The sequence below is a fragment of the Saccoglossus kowalevskii genome, chromosome 22 (genome assembly GCF_978046115.1).
Source record: "Saccoglossus kowalevskii chromosome 22, keSacKowa6.1, whole genome shotgun sequence".
NCBI lineage: Eukaryota > Metazoa > Hemichordata > Enteropneusta > Harrimaniidae > Saccoglossus > Saccoglossus kowalevskii.
Window position 1 is genome coordinate 17723948 of NC_140662.1, and position 22682 is coordinate 17746629.

The 22682-nt window shown below is 33.4% G+C and overlaps 2 protein-coding genes across 3 annotated transcripts; one reads left to right on the forward strand and one right to left on the reverse strand.

The window, feature by feature from the left end:
• Positions 1-252: 252 nt before the first annotated feature.
• On the reverse strand, positions 253-16912 carry LOC102806854 (peptide-N(4)-(N-acetyl-beta-glucosaminyl)asparagine amidase-like). Its single transcript, XM_085496007.1, has 12 exons — positions 16567-16912; positions 14808-14922; positions 13152-13364; positions 12482-12644; positions 11589-11820; positions 9479-9600; positions 8988-9133; positions 6936-7046; positions 6407-6580; positions 5930-6115; positions 4732-4909; positions 253-2269 (listed from the first exon to the last, which is right to left on the reverse strand). The coding sequence occupies exons 1-12, from the start codon at positions 16680-16682 to the stop codon at positions 2097-2099; spliced, it is 1929 nt and encodes a 642-aa protein (XP_085352133.1). The 5' UTR covers positions 16683-16912; the 3' UTR covers positions 253-2096.
• A 2-nt stretch (positions 16913-16914) lies between these two features.
• Positions 16915-22381, forward strand: LOC100367040 (uncharacterized). 2 transcript variants are annotated; one of them, XR_014928272.1, is made up of 8 exons: positions 16915-17113; positions 17219-17316; positions 18244-18331; positions 18856-18957; positions 19567-19635; positions 20394-20474; positions 21090-21398; positions 21557-22381. XR_014928272.1 is itself a non-coding variant. In XM_085496008.1 (7 exons), the coding sequence occupies exons 1-7, from the start codon at positions 17090-17092 to the stop codon at positions 21171-21173; spliced, it is 546 nt and encodes a 181-aa protein (XP_085352134.1). In that variant the 5' UTR covers positions 16915-17089; the 3' UTR covers positions 21174-22381. The 2 variants fall into 2 exon arrangements, 1 of the variants encoding a protein (XP_085352134.1); XM_085496008.1 differs by having other exon boundaries at positions 21090-22381.
• Positions 22382-22682: the final 301 nt, after the last annotated feature.

Sequence of the window (22682 nt, forward strand, 5' to 3'; positions counted from 1 at the left end):
GGAGCAAATGCAACCAATACTAAATACAACTGACCCTACACCAAATACAACTAATTCTACACACAATCGCTGAAAGTGGTGGGTATTTCATATGATGATGAAGATTTAAAAAATGTAACTGAATATCTGAATTGCTATTCTGCACCTCTCATTAAATTATTACAAGCAGAAAAAAGATATATAATAATCAGGTTATTACAAGACGTAGTTTACCCCAAAATGACTGAATGACAGTAAATGACAATGAAGTCATAATAGTAATTAGATATTTATTGCACAGTTCATAGATATAATACAAGTGTGTGTCCGAGTACAGAGAACATGTCCCAGACACAAATAGCTGTTGAGAGAACGAGAGTCACACATCTTGTTTTATACCTTCAAATAGAGTTCCATTCATTATTGTTGAGCTTGTCTACTGTTTAATTGATCTGTGTATCTATGGCATTTGAAACCGTTAACGAGATGACAGGAGAGAATGTAAGACAAGCTGTATGTCTGTTGCTCCAAATGAGATCTCGGAAACCATTTTTATCTTAGGTGTACCATTCATATCAGCAGTTGCATATTTAATATAATCTCCTTCTTTAAATTCTTCAAAATTTGGCAAACATTTACAACAGAAATCATAAAATATTGTTAGTAGCATTCAAACACATAACATATAGTAATACCTTAATGGTTTCAGCACCATGGGATGACGATAAGTGGAATGTCTTATTTCCAACAACATCTCTTAACTGTCACAGTTTGGAACACATTTAAATGATGTTTTAAATAAATTATAAATAAAATCACCAATTATTGTTTTCCTACCCCTACTAATACGAATTGGTAAAAAAGTAAATATAATTTTTAAAATGATACTATAGTGACCACAAATCTATTCCCTTAGTTTTTATAAATATTAATAAATTTCAATAGCATTTGAAAACCTTGGCCAATGGAAACCTTTTGTTTGAATTGAAATTTATAAATATTAATAAACATCAGGAAAATAAGTTAATGGTCAAATTAGATATTTGGCCGACTGGCAGACTTTTTTTGTGTGTAGAAAACATGGTATCTAAGACATGCTTTGTCAGTTTTTATTCAAATTTGGCAATTGCATTATATATATCAAGATATATATACTCGTGAATATTTGTTTTTCACAAGAATATGATATATGTATACATGTACACAGTAGCTGTTTACATAGAAAACGTAACTGATAACTGATCACAGGTTTTCAACACAAATTTATAAGATGAACGTAAGCTTGGGTATACAAATTTTAATACCTATGTACGGTGATATGTGATAAAGATGATTACATACGAACATCAGTCAACACTGTCCTGCACAATGACATCACAGTACATAATGTACAAGTGTGTCTTCTCACCCAATGTGACATGTCACTGACACACAGTAAATATTTTTCAATGCTGGTTATGTTTATTTCCTAGCACAGCAATGACAGAAAAAAAAATCGTAAATTGATAAAATGATAATCAAAAAACTTCTTACTTTAGATATGGAATTTGTAATTTGGTAAAATGAAATTCCCATTTTAAGAACAAAATAAAAATGAAGGTGACAGTTCCAGTTTGTGACTTTAGAAGCAGCCTACAGCCACATATAATTTTTTCGTTTAATAGCTATTTTCCCCGTCAATCACCAAGCTGATCCAATTTGAATTCTGGGATACAATTGTGACTCAAGATTAGAGATCTTGCTGTTCAAGCTGTTAAAGAGCACACTGCAATGGATGATGGGAAAACAGAAATGAACTAGATTATTTGCATATACAAATAAAAGGCAAAAACACAAGCACACACTTTGAATACATAACTACTCTAGGCAAAACCAGCCTCAGATGGATACTAACCATTCTTTCAGATTCACAAATCTGTGTTAGTATTTAAGATTTTATGATCACCTTAAAACATCAAACGGAATTTCATTGCATATCACACCAGTTGCAAACATACATCTTACAAATCCTTTATTTTGATAACAAAAATTTTTTCATATAAGCCTCATCTCACTTTTGGAACGAAGAAAGTTTAAATACTCAGCTGACTTGTTGATTATTATACCGTACAGTGACATCATTTATTTTTCAGTTTTATATCTATATTGAAGGGAGTATCTCTCTCATCCATTGCTTGGCGGAATAGTTGTGTGTGTTGCCAGGCAACATCTCCTCTCCCTTCACTCATCTCTACTGTTAATGTTAAGGATGTTGCTCCAGATAATTCGTCAATTTCAAGTAAACCATCACCTTCATTTGAAGAAAGAAAAAAATAATTTATGAGTAAAAATAACATGGCTAAGAAATGAACATTTTTGAAATTATAAACTTAGGGGGGATTTTGATATATATCACACAGTTAGGGAACACTTTCTATATGCAAATTATAACCGTAGGGGCGATTTTGATATATATCACACAGCTAGGGGACACTTTCTATATGCAAATTATAACCTTTGGGGCGATTTTGATATATATCACACAGCTAGGGGACACTTCCTATATGCAAATTATAACCTTAGGGGCGATTTTGATATATATCACACAGCTAGGGGACACTTTCTATATGCAAATTATAACCTTAGGAGGGATTTTGATATATATCACACAGCTAAGGGACACTTTCTATATGCAAATTATAACCTTAGGAGGGATTTTGATATATATCACACAGCTAGGGGACACTTTCTATATGCAAATTATAACCTTAGATGGATTTTGATATATATCACACAGCTAGGGGACACTTTCTATATGCAAATTATAACCTTAGGAGGGATTTTGATATATATCACACAGCTAGGGGACACTTTCTATATGCAAATTATAACCTTAGGAGGGATTTTGATATATATCACACAGCTAGGGGACTTTCTATATGCAAATTATAACCTTAGGAGGGATTTTGATATATATCACACAGCTAGGGGACACTTTCTATATGCAAATTATAACCTTAGGAGGGATTTTGATATATATCACACAGCTAGGGGACACTTTCTATATGCAAATTATAACCTTAGGAGGGATTTTGATATATATCACACAGCTAGGGGACACTTTTTATATGCAAATTATAACTTTAGGAGGGATTTTGATATATATCACACAGCTAGGGGACACTTTCTATATGCAAATTATAACCTTAGGAGGGATTTTGATATATATCACACAGCTAGGGGACACTTTCTATATGCAAATTATAACCTTAGGAGGGATTTTGATATATATCACACAGCTAAGGGACACTTTCTATATGCAAATTATAACCTTAGGATGGATGTTGATATATATCACACAGCTAGGGGACACTTTCTATATGCAAATTATAACCTTAGGAGGGATTTTGATATATATCACAAAGCTAAGGGACACTTTCTATATGCAAATTATAACCTTAGGAGGGATGTTGATATATATCACACAGCTAGGGGACACTTTCTATATGCAAATTATAATCTTAGGAGGGATTTTGATATATATCACACAGCTAAGGGACACTTTCTATATGCAAATTATAACCTTAGGAGGGATTTTGATATATATCACACAGCTAGGGGACACTTTCTATATGCAAATTATAACCTTAGGAGGGATTTTGATATATATCACACAGCTAGGGGACACTTTCTATATGCAAATTATAACCTTAGGAGGGATTTTGATATATATCACACAGCTAGGGGACACTTTCTATATGCAAATTATAACCTAAGGAGGGATTTTGATATATATCACACAGCTAGGGGACACTTTTTATATGCAAATTATAACTTTAGGAGGGATTTTGATATATATCACACAGCTAGGGGACACTTTCTATATGCAAATTATAACCTTAGGAGGGATTTTGATATATATCACACAGCTAGGGGACACTTTTTATATGCAAATTATAACCTTAGGAGGGATTTTGATATATATCACACAGCTAGGGGGCACTTTCTATATGCAAATTATGTGTACATACTTTACAACACGTAATGCATGTTGGAACATAATTTATATCAACAACCTGATAACATGTAATATGTAGCTTTGGATATTCAAAACACAACTACCGGTAACTTAATGTTCAATGTTTGCTCTGATTTGGAGGAAGGGGTCTGAAGACACAGGGGTGAAGGAAACTGTGTAATTGAACTGTGAAATAGTAAACAAAACTGAAATGAGTCAGCCATTTTGAATTACGATACAACTAGTATGTGTGATTTTATGCATATAACACACATGTGGTTTTAAAAGATCTAAAATTATGTTTTCTGTGAGCATACAAGCTTGATTGCACAGAATTTGTGATTTCTGTAATTTTGGTTACTTGCCCATCATGAAATTTCATGATACCATAAATTGTGCAATGAAAAATATAAAATCTGTCTAGTTTTTCAACTATGTGTGTATATTATTTGATTAAATGCTGAAATTTCACATTCATGATGATGCGATTGAGTCCTATCCGCCTCTAAACGAATATTTAATAATTCCAAATTCTGCTTTTGAATTGCCGGTAATGTGTGATTCGGTTTACTTGATAGTACACTATTAAAAGATGAGTTTACAGAAATGCTCAGTAATTGTTGGCTATTTGCAAAACAATTTTGACCAAGGTAGGACTGATTGTGGGCCTGACACAGCATTCATTTCACTATTTACGATTGGTACAGGTGAGAGTTTAATTCACTGAACTAGGGAGTATGCACCCCTTAACTTACCACCATCTAGCATCACACACTCATCAGGACTGCAAAGTTTCCAAGACACTACACCATTTTCATATGTTTTACTGCGAGTGAGAATTGTTATCTTGTCAACTACTAGACTAGAACAAGAGAAGTCAAATTTCCAGCTTATTCTAGCATTATTGCAATCTGGTGTCCTTGCCAAGTAGACCTGGAGAATAAGAATAGATGAACAGTTTTAGTGATATCTCAAGAATAGATCAGTATTTTTTCAACAAAATTTATTTTGTGCTAAAAATTATCACTATTTGAGTGTGTTCACAACAGCAATATTTCAGAAAGTGTGTAAGGTATGGGACCCATACTACACTTAGCAACGTACATATGGCTCAAAAGGGTTGTTTAATAATTTGTATTCTTACGACTGCCATGACCTTTAGCCTTTCAGGCTCGCACATGTTCAATGCTAAACATATTACAATTGTCTCACACAAAACATGAAAATAATTTCTCTTTCATAAAATAAAGCAGTATACAACTACTGACCTTATTCATAAAATGCTGTCTACAGATCTTGTTGAAGCAAATGAGATGACACTTGTTTTTGTACCCCCAATAGTGTTCGCTTCTCTATTGTCATCACATCTTTGTTCCAAATTTCATGGTAACATAGGTCACGAGAAAAGAGGACAATGACGATAGAAAATGAAACACTATCACATGGCTCTCTTATTCTCAACAAAATCTTAGCATCTATTTTGCAAATAAGGTCATTATTTATACTTGTGATCAATTGAAAGTTATAATCAAAATCAGAAATGGTTGGAAATTTCATTTTTTTCATTACCATTGTATTCCTGGAAACATTGATTAGAAATTTTCTGAATTTGTTCAAATATTGTTGACAAAGAAACATGCTCTGAACAGCTTTATGACTTTGCAAGCAAAGAACTTAATATGGATTTCATTGTGACACATTACATGTAGCAATGAATAAGGTTCATATTTAGCATGCAGGCACCTGAGCAGGCAGATAGTCACAGCGACTTTTGCAAAAAAATTTCACAACAAACTGCTTAAAATTACAAAACTGCATGTATCTCTGAAAACAAAAATTTAATAGCTTACAGAAATTTTGAATTCACTACAAATTTGGATCAAATTTTCAAGTTGGAACTGAAACACTTTGTTAAAGATTGAAAGTTGATCTATAGTTAAAATAATTCCATACCATCTTCCAATCATGTTCTTCTTTTCTAGCTATATTTGCATATTCAAATACTTGGCTGTTCCATCCACTTTGCTCACTGTTATTGTCAGATATTCTCAGATATTTGTCTGTGCTACAGCAGTACGTAACCCGCAAGTTCTTATTTTTTATTTCAGCAGGCGTTAATTTGAATATAAATGGTTCATGCTGTAGATAAGAATATAAGCAGTAAGGTCAAAGTTCGGTCAGTAATATTACCATATATGGTTATATTGGTTTGCATAAAAGATCATTTCTGTAGCTTCATGGTCTGAATATGTGCAAATTTCCACATATTTTGACAATCAGGTCGTTCATACACATTAAACAGTGATTATAATTATTCTTTGAAAATAAGAATAGTTTAAAATGTTAAATCAAGATAATATAAAAAAAATAACACAATTACGGTAATGGTACTTGACAGAAAAAAATCATATGCAAACCATAGTGGCTCACCTGCTTCTGTGACCTTGTTGTCTCTCCTCTGCTCAGTCGCCATGCCAACGATCCAGATGTCCTCCCTCCCATTTCTTCTTCTTTTACTTCCTTGGGTTTCAAAAACTCTACTACTTCAGCCACTGAGCGCAGTTCTAAAATTCTTTTTCTGTCAGCTGGCTGTCCTTCTTGTCTCTGAAACACAGATTTTGTTCATTTCAAATAAAAACAAGTGATATAACCTTAATACATAATACATAATCACTTTCTCAATTGGTGGTGATATTGGCCTAATTTGCATAATTGTAGGATGGCATTGCCCTAATTTGCATAGTTATTGGATGGCACTGCCGTAATTTGCATAGTTATTGGGTGGCATTGCACAGCACAGCACAGCCAACCTAATTTGCATACCAGTATTCAATAGTTTGCAAGCTGACTTTTATTCTACAGTAAACGGGGTAACACAAAAAAGATGTGTGATACGAATTCAGTGTATATTTTTCAAAATCAAATTCAACTCTATACATTTAGTTTTAACATCACATACCTTTTTATTAAGTGCAGCTATCGTCAATACCAACCAACTTTCCCGACATTGGTTTCTTCTGGAAATGAGATCTTTGTGTTTTCTTGAATATCGCCATGTGACGTCAACTACCTGTTGAAAAAAAATAAAAATTGTATTACATCACAGCATTGACAATCATTAATAACCAAACTTAATTCATTCTACTTAGAAATATTATGAGGTTATGAGGAGAATGCCGCAAAGTCTGCACTAAGGCAGTACGGGGATAATATCAACAAACAAACATGTAACAGATGCATTCCTGTACTGAATACATTACAATATTCTTTAAATAACATTATTATTACCCGGTATACATCATTTTCCTACATGTAGTAATAATTCAACTATGACAGAGATAACAGCACTATGCAAACATTTACAGCCAGTTCTATTTTGTCATGAAGTTTTTGAGTCTAATATTATCAAGGCAAATTGTCAATAATTTTATCCTAAAATAAGAGACAATTTGAACCATCAAACAAGTGCAGATGTTTTGGAATTAATGTAGATACAGACTTTTATGGAAAGGAGAATAATTATTTATTCCATGCTAGATTTATAACAAATAGTGTGAAAATGAATCTATGAAATTAAATAAAAAAAATTATAAACAGATATATGTAACATTAACCATATGTAAATTAGGCCTATATTGAATCTGTGTGAATACATCCCGGAATGTGCTAAAAACAAAAAATGTGAAAAAATAATGTTATTTTTTGCTTAAAAAATATTAAACGTGGACTTGCTTCCCTGACCTTTTCACACATTTCATTTTGAAAAGTACTAGAGGTTCTTATCCCTTAGGTGTTACAATATTATGGGGTCAGGGGAAGGAACCTCACAGATTGGCAAAGTAAATGTTTAAATTTCAGGTGTATATTTATATATATTTAAATGAAACACTCAACATAATGTTTGGACAGGTTCTTAAACGATGCAACTTTGTCAACAAGATCAATAAATTTGAAGCAAAAATCCTTAAAATATAACTATGTTAACAAGTCATTTTTAGTGACGCAGTCCCCGTCCAAAATTTTGTGATCTGACATCAATTTGATGCTGATGAAGTCATTGAGATTAGATTGAAACCATTAATAGGAGATGGAGTTGTAAAAAATTATGATTTAGTGCTTTTACACGGGAATTGGACATTGGGCAGTCATATTGAATCAAATTGCAAAAATGTTGATGTTGATGTATCTATTGGTATACTGTCCTTGTACAAAATTTAAAGAGAAATGTTCATTGCATTCAAGACGGCCATATTTGTTTGAATCATGAAATAAGTATGATGTGCACCTAAAACACAATATATATGATCATCATACCAAGTTTGATCCAAATCAGCACAGTCATCTCTGAGAAACAGCTCTGGACATGTAAAAATGATGATTTAGCGCTTTTACATGAAAATTGACCAGCCATATTGAATTGAATCACAAAAATCATGTTGGTGCAGATGTATCTCTTGGTATACTATCTTTGTACAAAATTTAAAAAGAAACGTTCATTACATTCAGGATAAAGTACCATCGGTAGCATGAAAAACAAGATGGTCGCCAGTCGGCCATATTTGTTTGAATCACACAAAAAAAAAACGTGCACCTACACCAATATGTATGATCATCATACCAACTTTGATCCAAATCGCCCAGTCATCTCTGAGAAACTGCTGCGGACACGTTTAGGTATCAGAAATAGTAAATTTTACATCCAAAATGGCCGCCAGTCGGCCATTTTTCTCTGATCATAAAATAACTTAATGCCCATATGTAAGACATTATGTATTGTCTTCGTGTAAAGTTTGAATGAAATCCATCAATGGGTGTTCGAGATATAGCTCCAGACGGACGGACAGACGAACGAACAAACCCAAATTAATAGTCCTCGTTTTCGGACTTCCGAACGGGGACTAACAACGTTAACGACAACAACAGCAATGCCATAATAATTCAAAATCGTTATGGTGAATGTGGAATGTGCACGTGCATTAGGGGAAATCAGATTTGAATACTGTATACGTACTTCATCTTTAGAGAAAGCAATGATGTAAGATAGTTTCTTTCCCCATCCTACTTCATACAATAGTGGTTTATCGCATCCATTCTCGCATGTGTCACAGTGTAACCATCTTTGTTGGGAATTTGAAAACACTTCTGTCCACACATGGTCTGTTAGAACACAAAGACAGAACATGATAAATGTTACACATTGGTCAATTTAAATTAAAAAGATAGTTACAGATTATGTTAGTGTCCGATACCACCCCCCAAAAAAAACCGAACAACAAAATATTATACATTTAGTCACAGCATATATGATGTGTAAATTTTGTGTGAACAGTGCATTTTTTTTACACATGTTAAACATATCACATAGGACTCAAACATGAATTAATACTAATGTGACCCTATGACTGTTTGTAGACTTGGGACAAATGTAGTGTGGTTTGGTTTAGGAAGTATCAGTGAGTTCTACGTCCTGTCCAGCTTCAGCTCTACCTAAGACTGTCTTACCTGTCCAGTCCATTACATATCTAGCCTCGAATCCTATAGCTCTACAACACAGAGTAAAACAGTTTGCCCATTCACCACATCTTCCAGTCCTTGTTTCAAGTAATTTACCTGGATGGTTATATCTGAATAAAAAAAAAATAACTTATCTGAGAAGACTCAATTCCAGAAATACTACCGGTAGTATGTGTACAATAAATCTAACTGCAACTCATGTATGGTACTTCCATTGATAAATGTAGTATCCATACTTAGATGATAGTTGCTTGACTGAGACAGTGTAAGTTAAATTTTGTTTTCAGCCTTTGTTTTATTAAGCAGTACAAGTTTCACATGCCAAATACAACAATTACGGTATTTCCAAGATATCAGAACATTTTTGCAAATAGCCAAACATTACAGATTCGGTTGTGATCAATTCCATCAAAATACTCAAGAAATTTGTTAGCCACTAATTTAAATGAGACCTTCTAAAACAATAAAAATGTGGTGAGAATTATTTTCTGAGAAACAAACACATGCCTCACAATTTATAACAGATGTTTGCTCAGCAACATGTTGTGTTTAGCGGGATAAAAAGCATACTGCATTATGATAAAGTGTGATGGTCATTGCACAAAGAGTGTTGCATGAATCAAGTACAACAATAGTAATTACCAGGGTGTATTAAAACTACTGTAAATTTATTTTCACTTGGAATTAATTTTTACTATTTTCACTGAAGGAATGATTCAGTGAAAGTACTTTTTTTCCTATATTTTACATTCAACTTGTCAACAAGCAGCCTCTCGGCTGAGATAGCTCCGCTGTTAGCAATGCACATTTCAATTAAAGAACTGAAGACATCATTAGAAAATGAACAATATGAATAGTATCAAAGCAATCGGACTTACAGTTTTTAACAAGAAGTCGAAAATATCACTTTTTACCAAAAATTACAAAAATATTCACCAAAATAAATAGAGAATTGAAGATATCATCACAAAACAAACAAATCTGAGAGAGGTCCACATGTAGTACCTATATATGTAATATCAAAGCAATTGGACTTACAGTTTTCAACAAGAAGTCGAAAATATCACTTTTTACCAAAAATGACAAAGATATTCACCAAAATTAGAGAACTGAAGATATCATCACAAAATGAACAAATCTGAGAAAGGTCTACATGTAGTATCTATATATGTAATATCAAAGCAATTGAACTATTGGTTTTTAACAAGAAGTCGAAAATATCACTTTTTACCAAAAATTACAAAAATATTTACCAAAATTAGAGAATTGAAAATATCATCACAAAATGAACAAATCTGAGAGAGGTCCACATGTAGTACCTATATACATTGTATGTAATATCAAAGCAATCGGACTTGCAGTTTTTAACAAGAAGTCGAAAATATCACTTTTTACCAAAAATGACAAAAATATTCACCAAAATTAGAGAATTGAAGATATCATCACGAAATGAACAAATCTGAGAGAGGTCCACATGTAGTACCTATATATGTAGTATCAAATCAATTGGACTTGCGGTTTTTAACAAGAAGTCGAAAATATCACTTTTTACCAAAAATGACAAAAATATTCACCAAAATTAGAGAATTGAAGATATCAACATGAAATGAACAAACCTAAGAGAGGTCTACCCAAGGTACATATACACCAAGTATCAAAGCATTCAGGCTTGTAGTTTTCAAGAAGAAGTCGAAAAAGTAAAACATTGACACGGACGATGGACTACGACAACGGACAATCACTCATATGATAAGCTCCGCTCGACAAAGTCGACAGCGGAGCTAAAAATCAGTAAAAATAAATTCCATACAAAACATGCAAAAAGTCTTTTCAGCAAAAATTAATTCCAGCTAAAATAAAGTATTTTACAGTATGTAATTTCTGTGGTGATTGGAATGCATTGAATAATACTTCAAGGAATCTAATTCGATATTTAGTGTACATCATGCTCAGGTCAAAACTTATTTGTATTTGTGGTCACTTTTTGGAAGGTACAATGTACATTGTATCATGAGAAATTATTTTTTTCAAGACAAATTTTTCATTTACACAGTTGAAGAGATGAAGTAGTAATAGATGATGAAGAACATTATGTTACCTTGGAAACTGAACAAACTGATGACAATTATTACATTCATATTCCTCCACTCTGCTTGCACCCCATTTCAGATCATCTGCCGATGGTGTTGCCATACCGGTATGTTTTGTTTCCCCGCCACAACGGTCACATTTCGGAGAGTTCATCCAAGAAAAGAAGCTAGTTTTGAACCAGTTGATCATTTCAATAAGTAGACAATCTCTCATATCTAGTGCTTTCTCACCTGGAATGTCTTTAAAAAAAATAAGTAGGTTATCGATATCTTCGATAAAAAAAGAAAAACTGTGACATGACTCAACTACCAAAACCATTCAAACACTGGCCATGAATGAGACTAGGAAATAGACTGACACATGTCTACACATTACCCTGAATTACTTTTGTACCAAATTTGATCAAAATCTGCTTATACATGTAAGTGTTTGAGTTTTTGCGTACACAGGTTGAAATATGATAATTAATATGCAAATTAGGTACTCAATATGCACAGACAAGGCCCCAAAACTAATCATGTTTGTGCATCGTCTAAACATACCTATGTACCAAATTTGCTCAAAATTTGAGATTTTGCTTACACAGGCTAAAATATAATTAATATGCAAATTAGGTACTCAATATGCACAGACAAGGCCCCAAAACTAATCATGTCTGTGCATTGTCTAAACATACCAATGTACCAAATTTGATCCAAACTTGCTTTAAAGTTTTTGAGATTTTGCATACACAGTCTGAAATTAGATAATTAATATGCAAATTAGCTACTTAATATGCAACAACATGTTCAGCAGTGCAACATTTAAATTTACCTCAAACTGCCTTGAGTGGGAATACATATATTTTACTTCACAACTCAAATATACTCAAGTGGAATATACAGCAGGTGTTCTCTTTACCTTTCATACTTTCCTGGAGATTTTTGAATTTTTCTCCAGCTATTTTACTGAGTTCTGACAGGGGTATCAGTGACCTGGCCTTCTCTTGCAGTGACCTGTCTTCATAGATCAGTACATGGTCAAAATTATTTCTAAGTTTCTGGAAAAATTCAGGCTCTGTCACCTAATGGTGGAAATGAACAATGTTTATATCTGTTTACCCAGTACTTATCAAATGTACTTGATTTTGTAGTACATTATGTTAGCCCGGTAGTTAATCAATATGGCCAGGGGAAATTGTAAAAAAAATTGTGTGCCTAGGAGTTTGGTTTGAAGGGGGCAGGGATAAGGTAAACTAAAATAATATTAAAAAAAAATTCTTTGTTCAAACAAGTGGAATTTCAACCCAGTCTCAAATTCAAATAGTCAAACACATATAGTGACCACCTGCCTAGAGGGACTTGCCTGAAAGTATGAGCAATCTATGCAGAAAGACCATCCCATCAATATTTTAGCAATGTGCCATTGTGAGCAAATTGTTATTATGCTGAAAGCAGTTAATTATCATGCAAATTAGCTATTTAATATGCACAGATCAGGTCAGGAGTTAGACACATCCCCAGGCGTATTCATCCTGCCACACATTCTATTTAAATAATGAGAGTATCAAAGAAATTCAGAATATACAGACCTGAAAATTTTGGGAGGATGTAGTCATTCCAGTTGCCCCAGCAACAGATGAAGAGGCAGTAGGGGCAACAACGGATGGAGAAGTAGGCATCTGTGAGATTGCTGTGTCTTTTCCAAGTTTTTTGTTTCTGCTTGTTTCTAATTCTGAATGGAGCCGTTGTAAGTTGTCCAATGGTACATCTTTGTTTAGTACTAAATATTCAGGATTGCTTCCCTATAATGAAACAAATTCAGATTTTTCATACTTCTTAAAGTCAATAAAACAATTTTTTTTATGAGCAACAAATTTTGTAAAAATTGCTAACACACAATACCATAGAATTTTGTTACAGTGAACATTTTATTGGAATCATTAAAATTGTATAGTTAGCAACACTTAGTTGAAAGACTTTTCAATTTTTCGTGTCTTGGGCAAAAATTTAGTCTGAAAGTTTAGACCTTGCCCCATACATTCAAATCAGAGGAACCTAATAATGATACAGAAGAGAACCAAGAGTGAAGTGTGCACGTCTCAGACTACATTTATTGGAAAATTCTTCACATCGAATAATGATTTTTTATTAATATAATCTATCATCAATCATCAAACAGAGAATCCCACATGTAATTTGGTGACTTGACGACACTCTAAGATGTTAAAAACTTAACAACGAAACTCCTCTGTGATGTTCAGCTATAGGCAAGACGAAAATCTTAAAAATGCAGTTGCTGTTGCATGGGTGATCACTAAATTTATGTCCGCATGACTATGTATATTTCAAGGTATTCAAAACAAAAAAAACCCACAAGAATCTGAAAGCTATGGAAGGTAAACATTATTCACAAGTTTGTTTTCAAATGGTATTCAGGAGATCTATATTCAATTCCGATTCAAGCTAAATCAAAAAAATCATCATCAAACTTTCAAATGATATAGCAGACCAAGTCAGTAACCATGTTCAGCATTTACTGTACTGCACTCTATTACTGTGATTGTCTACTGGTTTGGACATTCTGTTGTGGTCGCAATATCTATGATGCGAATGATTGCAAGAATTTCTATCTGTCGCATACGACTTGTTTACCACTTCCGTGTTACTGAGAATGTTCTAGAACCGTACTGTGTCTGGGTGGAATATTCTAGATTTTTTTTTTATTTTAGAAACTGGTTGAATAGGTAATAGAACACTGTAGAAGGCAATAGAAGGTAATGGAACATTTTAGAAATTTGTAGTAAATTCCAGACTCATTATGTATGCTGATGTACATGTAATGGTCTATTTATAGACAGTGGGGGTATATATAGGGAGTTGTTCAGCACTGATTTCAGATCAGAGATCTCGTTGAATTGTATTGGAGTTTATAAGTATCTAGTTATTGGAGTAGTGGAGTTTTACCGCGTTATTGTACTTGATGTTTGCAGAGTATAATAATACCAGTACCAGTTGAAACCTCATCTGTTGGCTCCGTGTTCGTATTTTATCATCGCCGCCAGGGAAGTCTTTCTGTTACTGTTGCCATTTTGGTATTTGAACCATCACACCTGTACTATACCAATTACGGTATTATTACGTTGCGTGTGACACTATCAAATTTCATGATTTGAATCGCTAAGCAAACATGATTTTGTGAAAAATACAACAGTCAGTTGCATTCAAATCAAATATTAATATCTTACCTCTTGGAATCCCATGGCAAAAAGACATTCCATTCCACCGACAATCGGGAGTATCCTTGATTGGATGATAGGGTTGCCAAGACGAATTGAACGATACTTGTCAACATGTGGATTTCTGTAAAAAGAAATTGATGAAATACAGTGGAGGGCACAAACCTGTATGTCTTTAAAGGGACGCCTTCACAATAATCTCACAGCCAATTTACTTACCGTGTTAAAAAGACAATCGGAAAACAAAACACAGAATAATACTCAATGTAACTGTAAACACATTGGCGTACCATGGTTCCCTGGTTCAATTCCGGGGACTGACAGATTCCCCTTTAAATTATTCATTATTTAGCTGGGTTTCATATTCGCTGAATTGAAAAAGTTAATATGCAAACTTAACCCTTCACAGACCTAGTGGATATCACAGCAACATAACTTCTGCTAAAAGATTTCTATATGCTACAACCCAGATCGCTTACGGTCCTGGTAAAAAAAGGCATTATGGACCTGGGTTGGACGTTACAGCCCAAAAGTAGATTGGTTGTTACGGCACTGGTATAAATTATTTTTGATACGTGTTCATATCCAGTGCTATGTATTAAATGCACAACAAATGTATTCCAACAAACCACAACAATGCAGACTGTGAGCGAACTGAAACATATTGCCAGGAAATTAGAAACACAACGTACAAAGAACTAATATATTATATTTGAATATTTGTAAGAATATTTCTGATAATTTGACTAGTTTATAATTAGGATAGGGACATGATGTTTCATTAGCACTTTTTGAGCTATTTATCATGTTCCACACCATAATGACAAAGCATTATGTATTTAGAAAGTACCCTATTGTATTTACTTTATGGTGAAATAAAATATACAATACAATAATTATATTTGTTCGTTTACTGAAACACGGATAAAACTATGCCCACATAAACTGCTAAATTCTTTCCCCTGCTAATTACCATTGTTAATTCATTACACAAAGTATGCACAAAGGTGCCTTCGAACCCTGACTGAGACAGATTGTGTTAGATATGTATTCTGTGTCAGCGAGCCGCACACGTCCAGGTCTCAATCACTCAGGGCCGTGCAGTGTTTAGTACAAAGGCGACACCAAGTGAATGAACAAACATTTGTTGATTGTGTCAAACCATGGAACTATAAACCCCAGGAAGAACAACCACTTCGTTTCCTTTGAACTTATAGTTCCATGGTCAAACATAGTGTTAAAGGGTGGCAGTCATTGTGTCGCATCCTGTTTGATATGGGACTCAGCGATGTATACAACGCATGTGAAATACATAATAAATAAAAAGAAATTTATACATTTGTTGTGCATTTAATAAATACATGTAATACTGGATATGAGCACATATCGAATATAATTTACACCTGGGTCGTAACGTCCAAACCAGGTGTCGTAAGCGACCAGGGCCTGAACGTCCTGATACCTGCTATAATTAAATCCCCTACCTTCCACAATCGTGACAATGATTAGAAAATGTCCTAGCCCTACGCATTATTTCATATGGACTGTCTGTGATTTTCCCCAAGTTCTTATGTACATAATGTTTTGAGTTGGGGCCTAAGGAATTCCTAGCAGTTTGTATAGCATCTTCAAAAACAAAACAACAACACAGCCCCTCAACAACAACAACAACAAATTACATCATGAAACTGCTAAACTTGGATTTGCAAAGCAAAGCGACAGTTAATCTCAACTTTCAAACAAAGGATCTCTACTTCAAATTTCTCACCTTAAAATATTGCTTGCAAATTTCAAAAGAAGTTCAGTAACATCAAGAAAAACAGCTGTTTCGTTTTCCAACAGCTGGCCAATAACAGTGCCAACATCATCGCTGGACGCCGCCATGATTGATAATGGTTTACGGAAGTAAGAACGACTGAACTTGTCAAATTGACACTAGATGGCGCACAATTTGTTCAATTTCCGTATTCAAATGAAGAAATGCCTGTTTAGCTCCAGTAACAGAACGCATTCTGTATTATCTAATTACTATGTATTTACAGACTGAGTATATTGAAGCCCAAAGGCGTGGGACGACATCCTACCGTCTATCCTACCAGCGTCGGCTCAAAGCGCCCTCAAGTGTTCATCTCTAAACCGGAAGTCACTTGTTCGCAGATACTCGTAGATAAAATATCGTCTTGTCAAGGAATTGAACTGTTTAAATGAACTGTTTGGGGATCGATTGGTCATAATTTTCAAGTAGATCAACAATTTATGATTCTCCAACATTCATACAATCTTTAAACGTCATGGGGAAGCGTGACACAAGAGTGGTAAGTTTTCTTTCGATTAAAAAAATTCGTGTTTTGTATTTTTCATTTTTTTTTTCGCGCTTATCGTCATTAACACAACTTTGTTTATTAACATGACACTTGCAGTCTTATCTAAACCCAATTGCCATGGCAAGGGCTAGAGGACCTAAACCATCTGCAGGACCGACTATCCAAGACTATCTATCGAGACCCAGACCAACGTGGTAAGTGAAATAATGTCTCGGGGAAAGTGCCTTTTGTTTTAATTTTAGGAAGAAACAAAATGGAGACCTTTTGCTCTCTTGTTTTGGAAATGATTGTTTTTTTTCCATCACAATGAAAGTCGATGAAACCATGGAAGTACCTTCCATGATGAAACGCACTAGAAAAAAGATTAAAAACAGGATTGGTTGCCACCAGTGTTTGTTTTTACATGTTTTGGTAACACACTGATAGAGTTCACTTTATTCAAACACAGAAAAAAAATCCATGGAGGAATTGGAGTAGTTTAAAACATAAGTCATTAAAGTTGGGAATGCACTTTGTCATGTCTTCAAATTGTAGTTCTCTTCCGAAATTTGAATTTTATTTTCAACCTCATTCATGTGATAAAGCTCACATGATCTATTATCTACTGGTATTTTGACCGAGTACATGTATTTCTCTCTGTTCCTATTTTTAGTCAAATGGAACATAGTAATGTTTTCTCATATTTCGTCATTTGTTAGTGTTGTGGAGAATTTTTTCCTGAATAAAATTATTGTTATTTCCATATTAGGTTTGTTTCTTTGTAATTTCATTTGTCCTGTATGCTTCAGTTTCCAACCGTTGAGTTGTCTCCCCTGTGCAACTGCCAGACCGGATTAAGTGGTTTGCTGTCATGCTACTGATCGCTAGCTTTAATCAAAATTTACAAATGAAAATTTGCAGCAACATTAATATATGAGCAAACTAAACTCTCTTACGTCAAGAAATATGCCCACTGGCTTAACACGACCTGCAAATCAAGCCAATCAGAAACTATAGGGCATCTCCAAATAATCAGCTTGCAGTTGAGGTCAACATTGTTTGTGGGATTTCAACCTTTTTTTACCTGTAAAGCCTTATTTTTGTAGCAGTTAATAAAAATTGTTGTGTTTGTTTTTGATAAGGGATGAAGTGAAGGGCCTAATCAAAGATCAACAGAATTCTAAAGGTGGTTCCAGTGCTTTGGCAGAATGGGAAAAACAAATGAACGATGTGAGTAGCACTATTCTCATTCAAAAATGTATTTATCAGCCATTTTGGAGACGTTTCAGGCCATCTGGGAGTTTTGTTCTTCTAATTTAATTTGTGCCAGGCAACAGTTATTTTTAGACACAGTCGTGCAATAGATATCATTGGTGTCACATTTGCTTATTGTCAATGCACATACCGGTACTGGATATGTACATGTAAATTGTATGTACATGAAATCTGTCTAGGTGTATAAGCATTAATATTCCACTATGATGATACTCTGAACTCCACAGATTATAAGACTTCAGAACTACTGTGTCTGGCTTAATTATTTGCTGCTTATTTAACTAGCATTTAAATGTGGTAAATTGAACCCTAGTGGTTATTATATTTAACAATACAATATAATGTACTAAGTATTGCGTAGTTCTGGATGCAGCTTATATACCATAATACCTTTGAAACATCAAATTTGCTAAACTTAATTAAACCCAAACTGAATATTTCAATTTCTATGGAGCAAACAAATTTATTCTCTGATCCAGAAATTTAAGGAAGATTTGAAACAAAATCGAGAAAGAATTCTAGGAGACTCATCAACATCCAAAGAAAAGAAAAAGAAATCTAAAAAAAGGAAACGTGAGAGGGTGAGTTCATTCACATTTTGTAATTTATCGTTTAAGGATGCTGTATAGGTTTTTTTTGCTTTGAAACCCAAAATTCAACTTTTTTGTATTTTTCAATGCTGAACTCTAAGGAGCAAACACTCATTAGGAAAAAAAATGAATTGGGTGTTTTATAGGGAGTAAAAACCCATTTGTATTAATTAAAAACAAAAGCACATGGCTTTGTTTTGAATCCCATGTTTTAATTAATCTCTAATACCTCTCTATTTATAGGGATCAATTATTTTAGATTTGCAGATGTTCAGCCTAAGATAGGATTTGAACTACCGATCATGAATCTGATGCGACAACCACTATGCTAGTACCAGAGAACGTTTAACATTGATTGTATTAAACATTTTTATGGCGAGTCTCAATAAGAAAGTTGTGTACATTTATCACAAAAACAGACTAGTACCTGTTCAGAATGATAGTTGTTAGTACATGTATTGGGGATAGGACAATGAATATGCAATAATAGTTAACTATGATGTGTCATTTGCAGCTAGCAGAACAAACATTACCAGTTCATTATCTTGAAAGTTTTGAACACCAACTTACTAGATTTTTGACTTGTTTCTTTTCTTCAAGTCACCTTCATTGTCTTCCTCAACAACAAGATCTTCTTCCTTTAGCAGAGTGCCAGAAGAATATTCTAAGGTAAGTGGTGATTTTTTTTTCAATCGGTGCTATGGTAATATAGTTGCTAGGCTACTGTACATGTGAGTGTCAATCATACCAGCCAAGGGTGCTTACTATATTTCTAGTATAATAAAGAGAAAATAAAGTTCCAGCTTCAGTTTCGTACTGAACATGTCAATATCTTGGTTATCAATGAAAACAATTGGGTTCACTGTTGTGATGTGGATAAATGTACCACAACAACTAGACTCAGCGTAACCTGCTACAAATGAGTGAATATCCTAACAGTATAAAGCATGTACAGTAAATTACCTCATAACCATGTAACCGTCAATCATGTTAATTATTCACATCACTGCTTTTCACATACTCAGTAATATACTGACCGGAGAACTTAAAATTCAATTCAGTATTTCCCCAGAAAAATAACATAGCATATATTGGCCAATTTGCATCCCTATTACCACCTCTATTGAATTATTACCATAACCATACCATTAAAAATGCCTTGTAATATACATTGTATGCATCAAAGGCTTATTTTACAAAATTGCAAAAAATCGTGTACAACTTGATGCTGTGGGGAGGACACTGAATGTCACTCAAACACAGTATTGTTTTCATGGCAATCTGTACTCCTACATTTTTGCAATCTTTCTGGCCATAAAATACATAAAATTCACTGCGACCCCCCTGTCTCGTGAACCCAAGGAAAGAGCAGTATAAAAAACATACAAATCACTAAAGAATTTGTTACATGCATTTTTTTTCTGTAGAAATCTAAAAAGAGAAAAAAGCATCATCACCATAGTAGCAAAGATGAAGATGATAATCATGGCCAAAGAAGTTCTCCTGAGGTATGGTTTTAAATATGAATTCAATTTCACAATCATTGAAGCATAGCCAGCTTATTCTGTATACCACATGACATTGATTGAACCCAAGAGTCTATTAAACTACTTGTTTGGGATTGCCCATACAGATTACAGCAATCAAACTGCGTATACAAAATTTGGTACATTTGTGCTTGTGTACTGGCACTTCTAATAGAAACAGAGACAGAAAATATGTTATTTATAAAAATTCAAGTTAACATTTAAAAATACTCTTCAAACATTAAAATAAACCAATATAAGTTAAAATTGAAACTGAAATTTTCTATTTACTCTATCAGTAGCATTATTACATAATTAGTCAAAACTTTGTGTTTTTTATGCTCCAGTATACAATACATGCAACTATTTGTTAACATGCTTCTAGTGGAGATGCAGTTTTAATAAAACAATTTTATTGCTATCAGTAAATATAAACCCCAGATCATAAACCATAGCTATCTTAGTATCTTCTGTAGACATCATAGTTCATTTATGTGGATTATCGCAATACCTATAAGATGTTTTGTCTGTTATAAATTATCTTGCATTAACAAAAATGAAATAATTAATTGATATGAACATCTTTGTTTTTATCAGTCATGCTCTGAAAAAAAGAGGAGAAAGAAGAAAAAGAAACATAAATCAAAGAAGAGACACCGAAGGAAATCATACAAATCATAGGTTTTATAATACCAGTAACAATTATGCTGATAACAATAACTAACGTCACGAATAAACTTGAACATAACAAACAATACTTTTTAGGAGTACTAGTACCGGGATATGTGAAAACCAGTATATCATATATAAGCAACTTGTTACAAAAAACTTTGGATTATCAACATTTCTCTATCTGTATCTTCATCCATATCTGCAGATAATAAGAGGTTACAGAAGCTATTATAGGTCAGTAGAGGGTGCCATGTTTCACATTTGAATAACAGCATTACTAAAGACATGATTTGATGGTGTTTCATTTTGAAAATTAGCATGATTTCTTGCAATTTACAAGTATATTGTTTATGTACCATATATCATGTTCTTGTTCTAATTTATTTTTCCAGTTCAGCATGTTGGTTGAAATTTGATACTGCAAAAGAATTGCCTATATATGATGTAACTGTTTGTCAGATTCAAAGATTTTAAAGTATATGCATGATACCATAGTATACATTGCCGGATGAATATCGTTTGTCTGTGGTGGTCCCTGATTTAAATTACATTGAATATTTTACTTTTCTTATAGTACTGTTATGAGCTACCTTTTGTTTTATTTCAAGTCAATGAGTTAAAAGGTCCTTTGTAGTATACAATGTAAAATGTTAAGGCATTGATGTAGGACACGGGTAAGGAGTTATATGATATGCACTGCCATTTTAAATTCAACACAGGTGAATCAAATCTCAAACCATGCTGAAACTATACAAAACCCTAACCCTAATTTCTTCCCCAGAACTGTGAAATCCTAAAATATTTCATTTGTGTTTTTATGTAATTATTGTAATTGTCAGAATGTTGAGTTAAAAATGAAAGTTTTCAAAAAAGTGCTGCCGATAGATATAGTACTATTGTCAGTTACTCAGAGCCTTAGAACCAAAAACAAAAGCTGGCTTTGTGGCAACTCTAAAAAAAATATGTGCCTGTATTTCATCTGTTTAGAAGACAAATATTGATTTGGGGGGGGGGGGGGGTTATCCTAGTGCCATTGCTTATTCTCAACATTGTCTACATCTGGGTCATACCATTGTTAGCATTGGGTAGCGATGTTTTTTCCTGCATCAAATAAATTTTTTTAATGTTAAATACTCACTTTTAAATATATAAATACTAAATCTTTGTACATGTTTTGTGTATATTTACCTATTTATATTAAAACACAATTTCTCTTACATTTGTCTGTAATTTATTTACATTTAAAGTTTTACAAAAATATTAAAATACAAAACATTTTTGGTAAATAGTTTAAATTATATCAATGAGTTATAAATTATATTTCACAGCAAAATAGATAATAAAAAAAATAAAGATGTTCTTAAATTCTGGATACTGTATTTAAATGTACAAACAAACTACAGATATTAGGGCCTTAGCCTTGAGTACCCATTTCACTTTCTCAGATTAAAATTCAATGGAAAACAAAAGGGTCACTCAAAATACAGACAATCAAGATTATTTCCAGTCTGATTTATT

Coding starts and splice junctions, on each gene's coding strand:
- LOC102806854 (XM_085496007.1), bottom strand. CDS start 16,682: ATGGCGGCGTCCAGCGATGATGTTGGCACTGTTATTGGCCAGCTGTTG. Junction 13,365..14,807: donor TTGCCATGGGATTCCAAGAG/GTAAGATATTAA, acceptor GTTTCATTATAG/GGAAGCAATCCTGAATATTT. Junction 7,047..8,987: donor TTGCTTTCTCTAAAGATGAA/GTACGTATACAG, acceptor TTTTTTCAACAG/GTAGTTGACGTCACATGGCG.
- LOC100367040 (XM_085496008.1), top strand. CDS start 17,090: ATGGGGAAGCGTGACACAAGAGTG. Junction 17,114..17,218: donor GGAAGCGTGACACAAGAGTG/GTAAGTTTTCTT, acceptor TGACACTTGCAG/TCTTATCTAAACCCAATTGC. Junction 19,636..20,393: donor TGCCAGAAGAATATTCTAAG/GTAAGTGGTGAT, acceptor TTTTTTCTGTAG/AAATCTAAAAAGAGAAAAAA.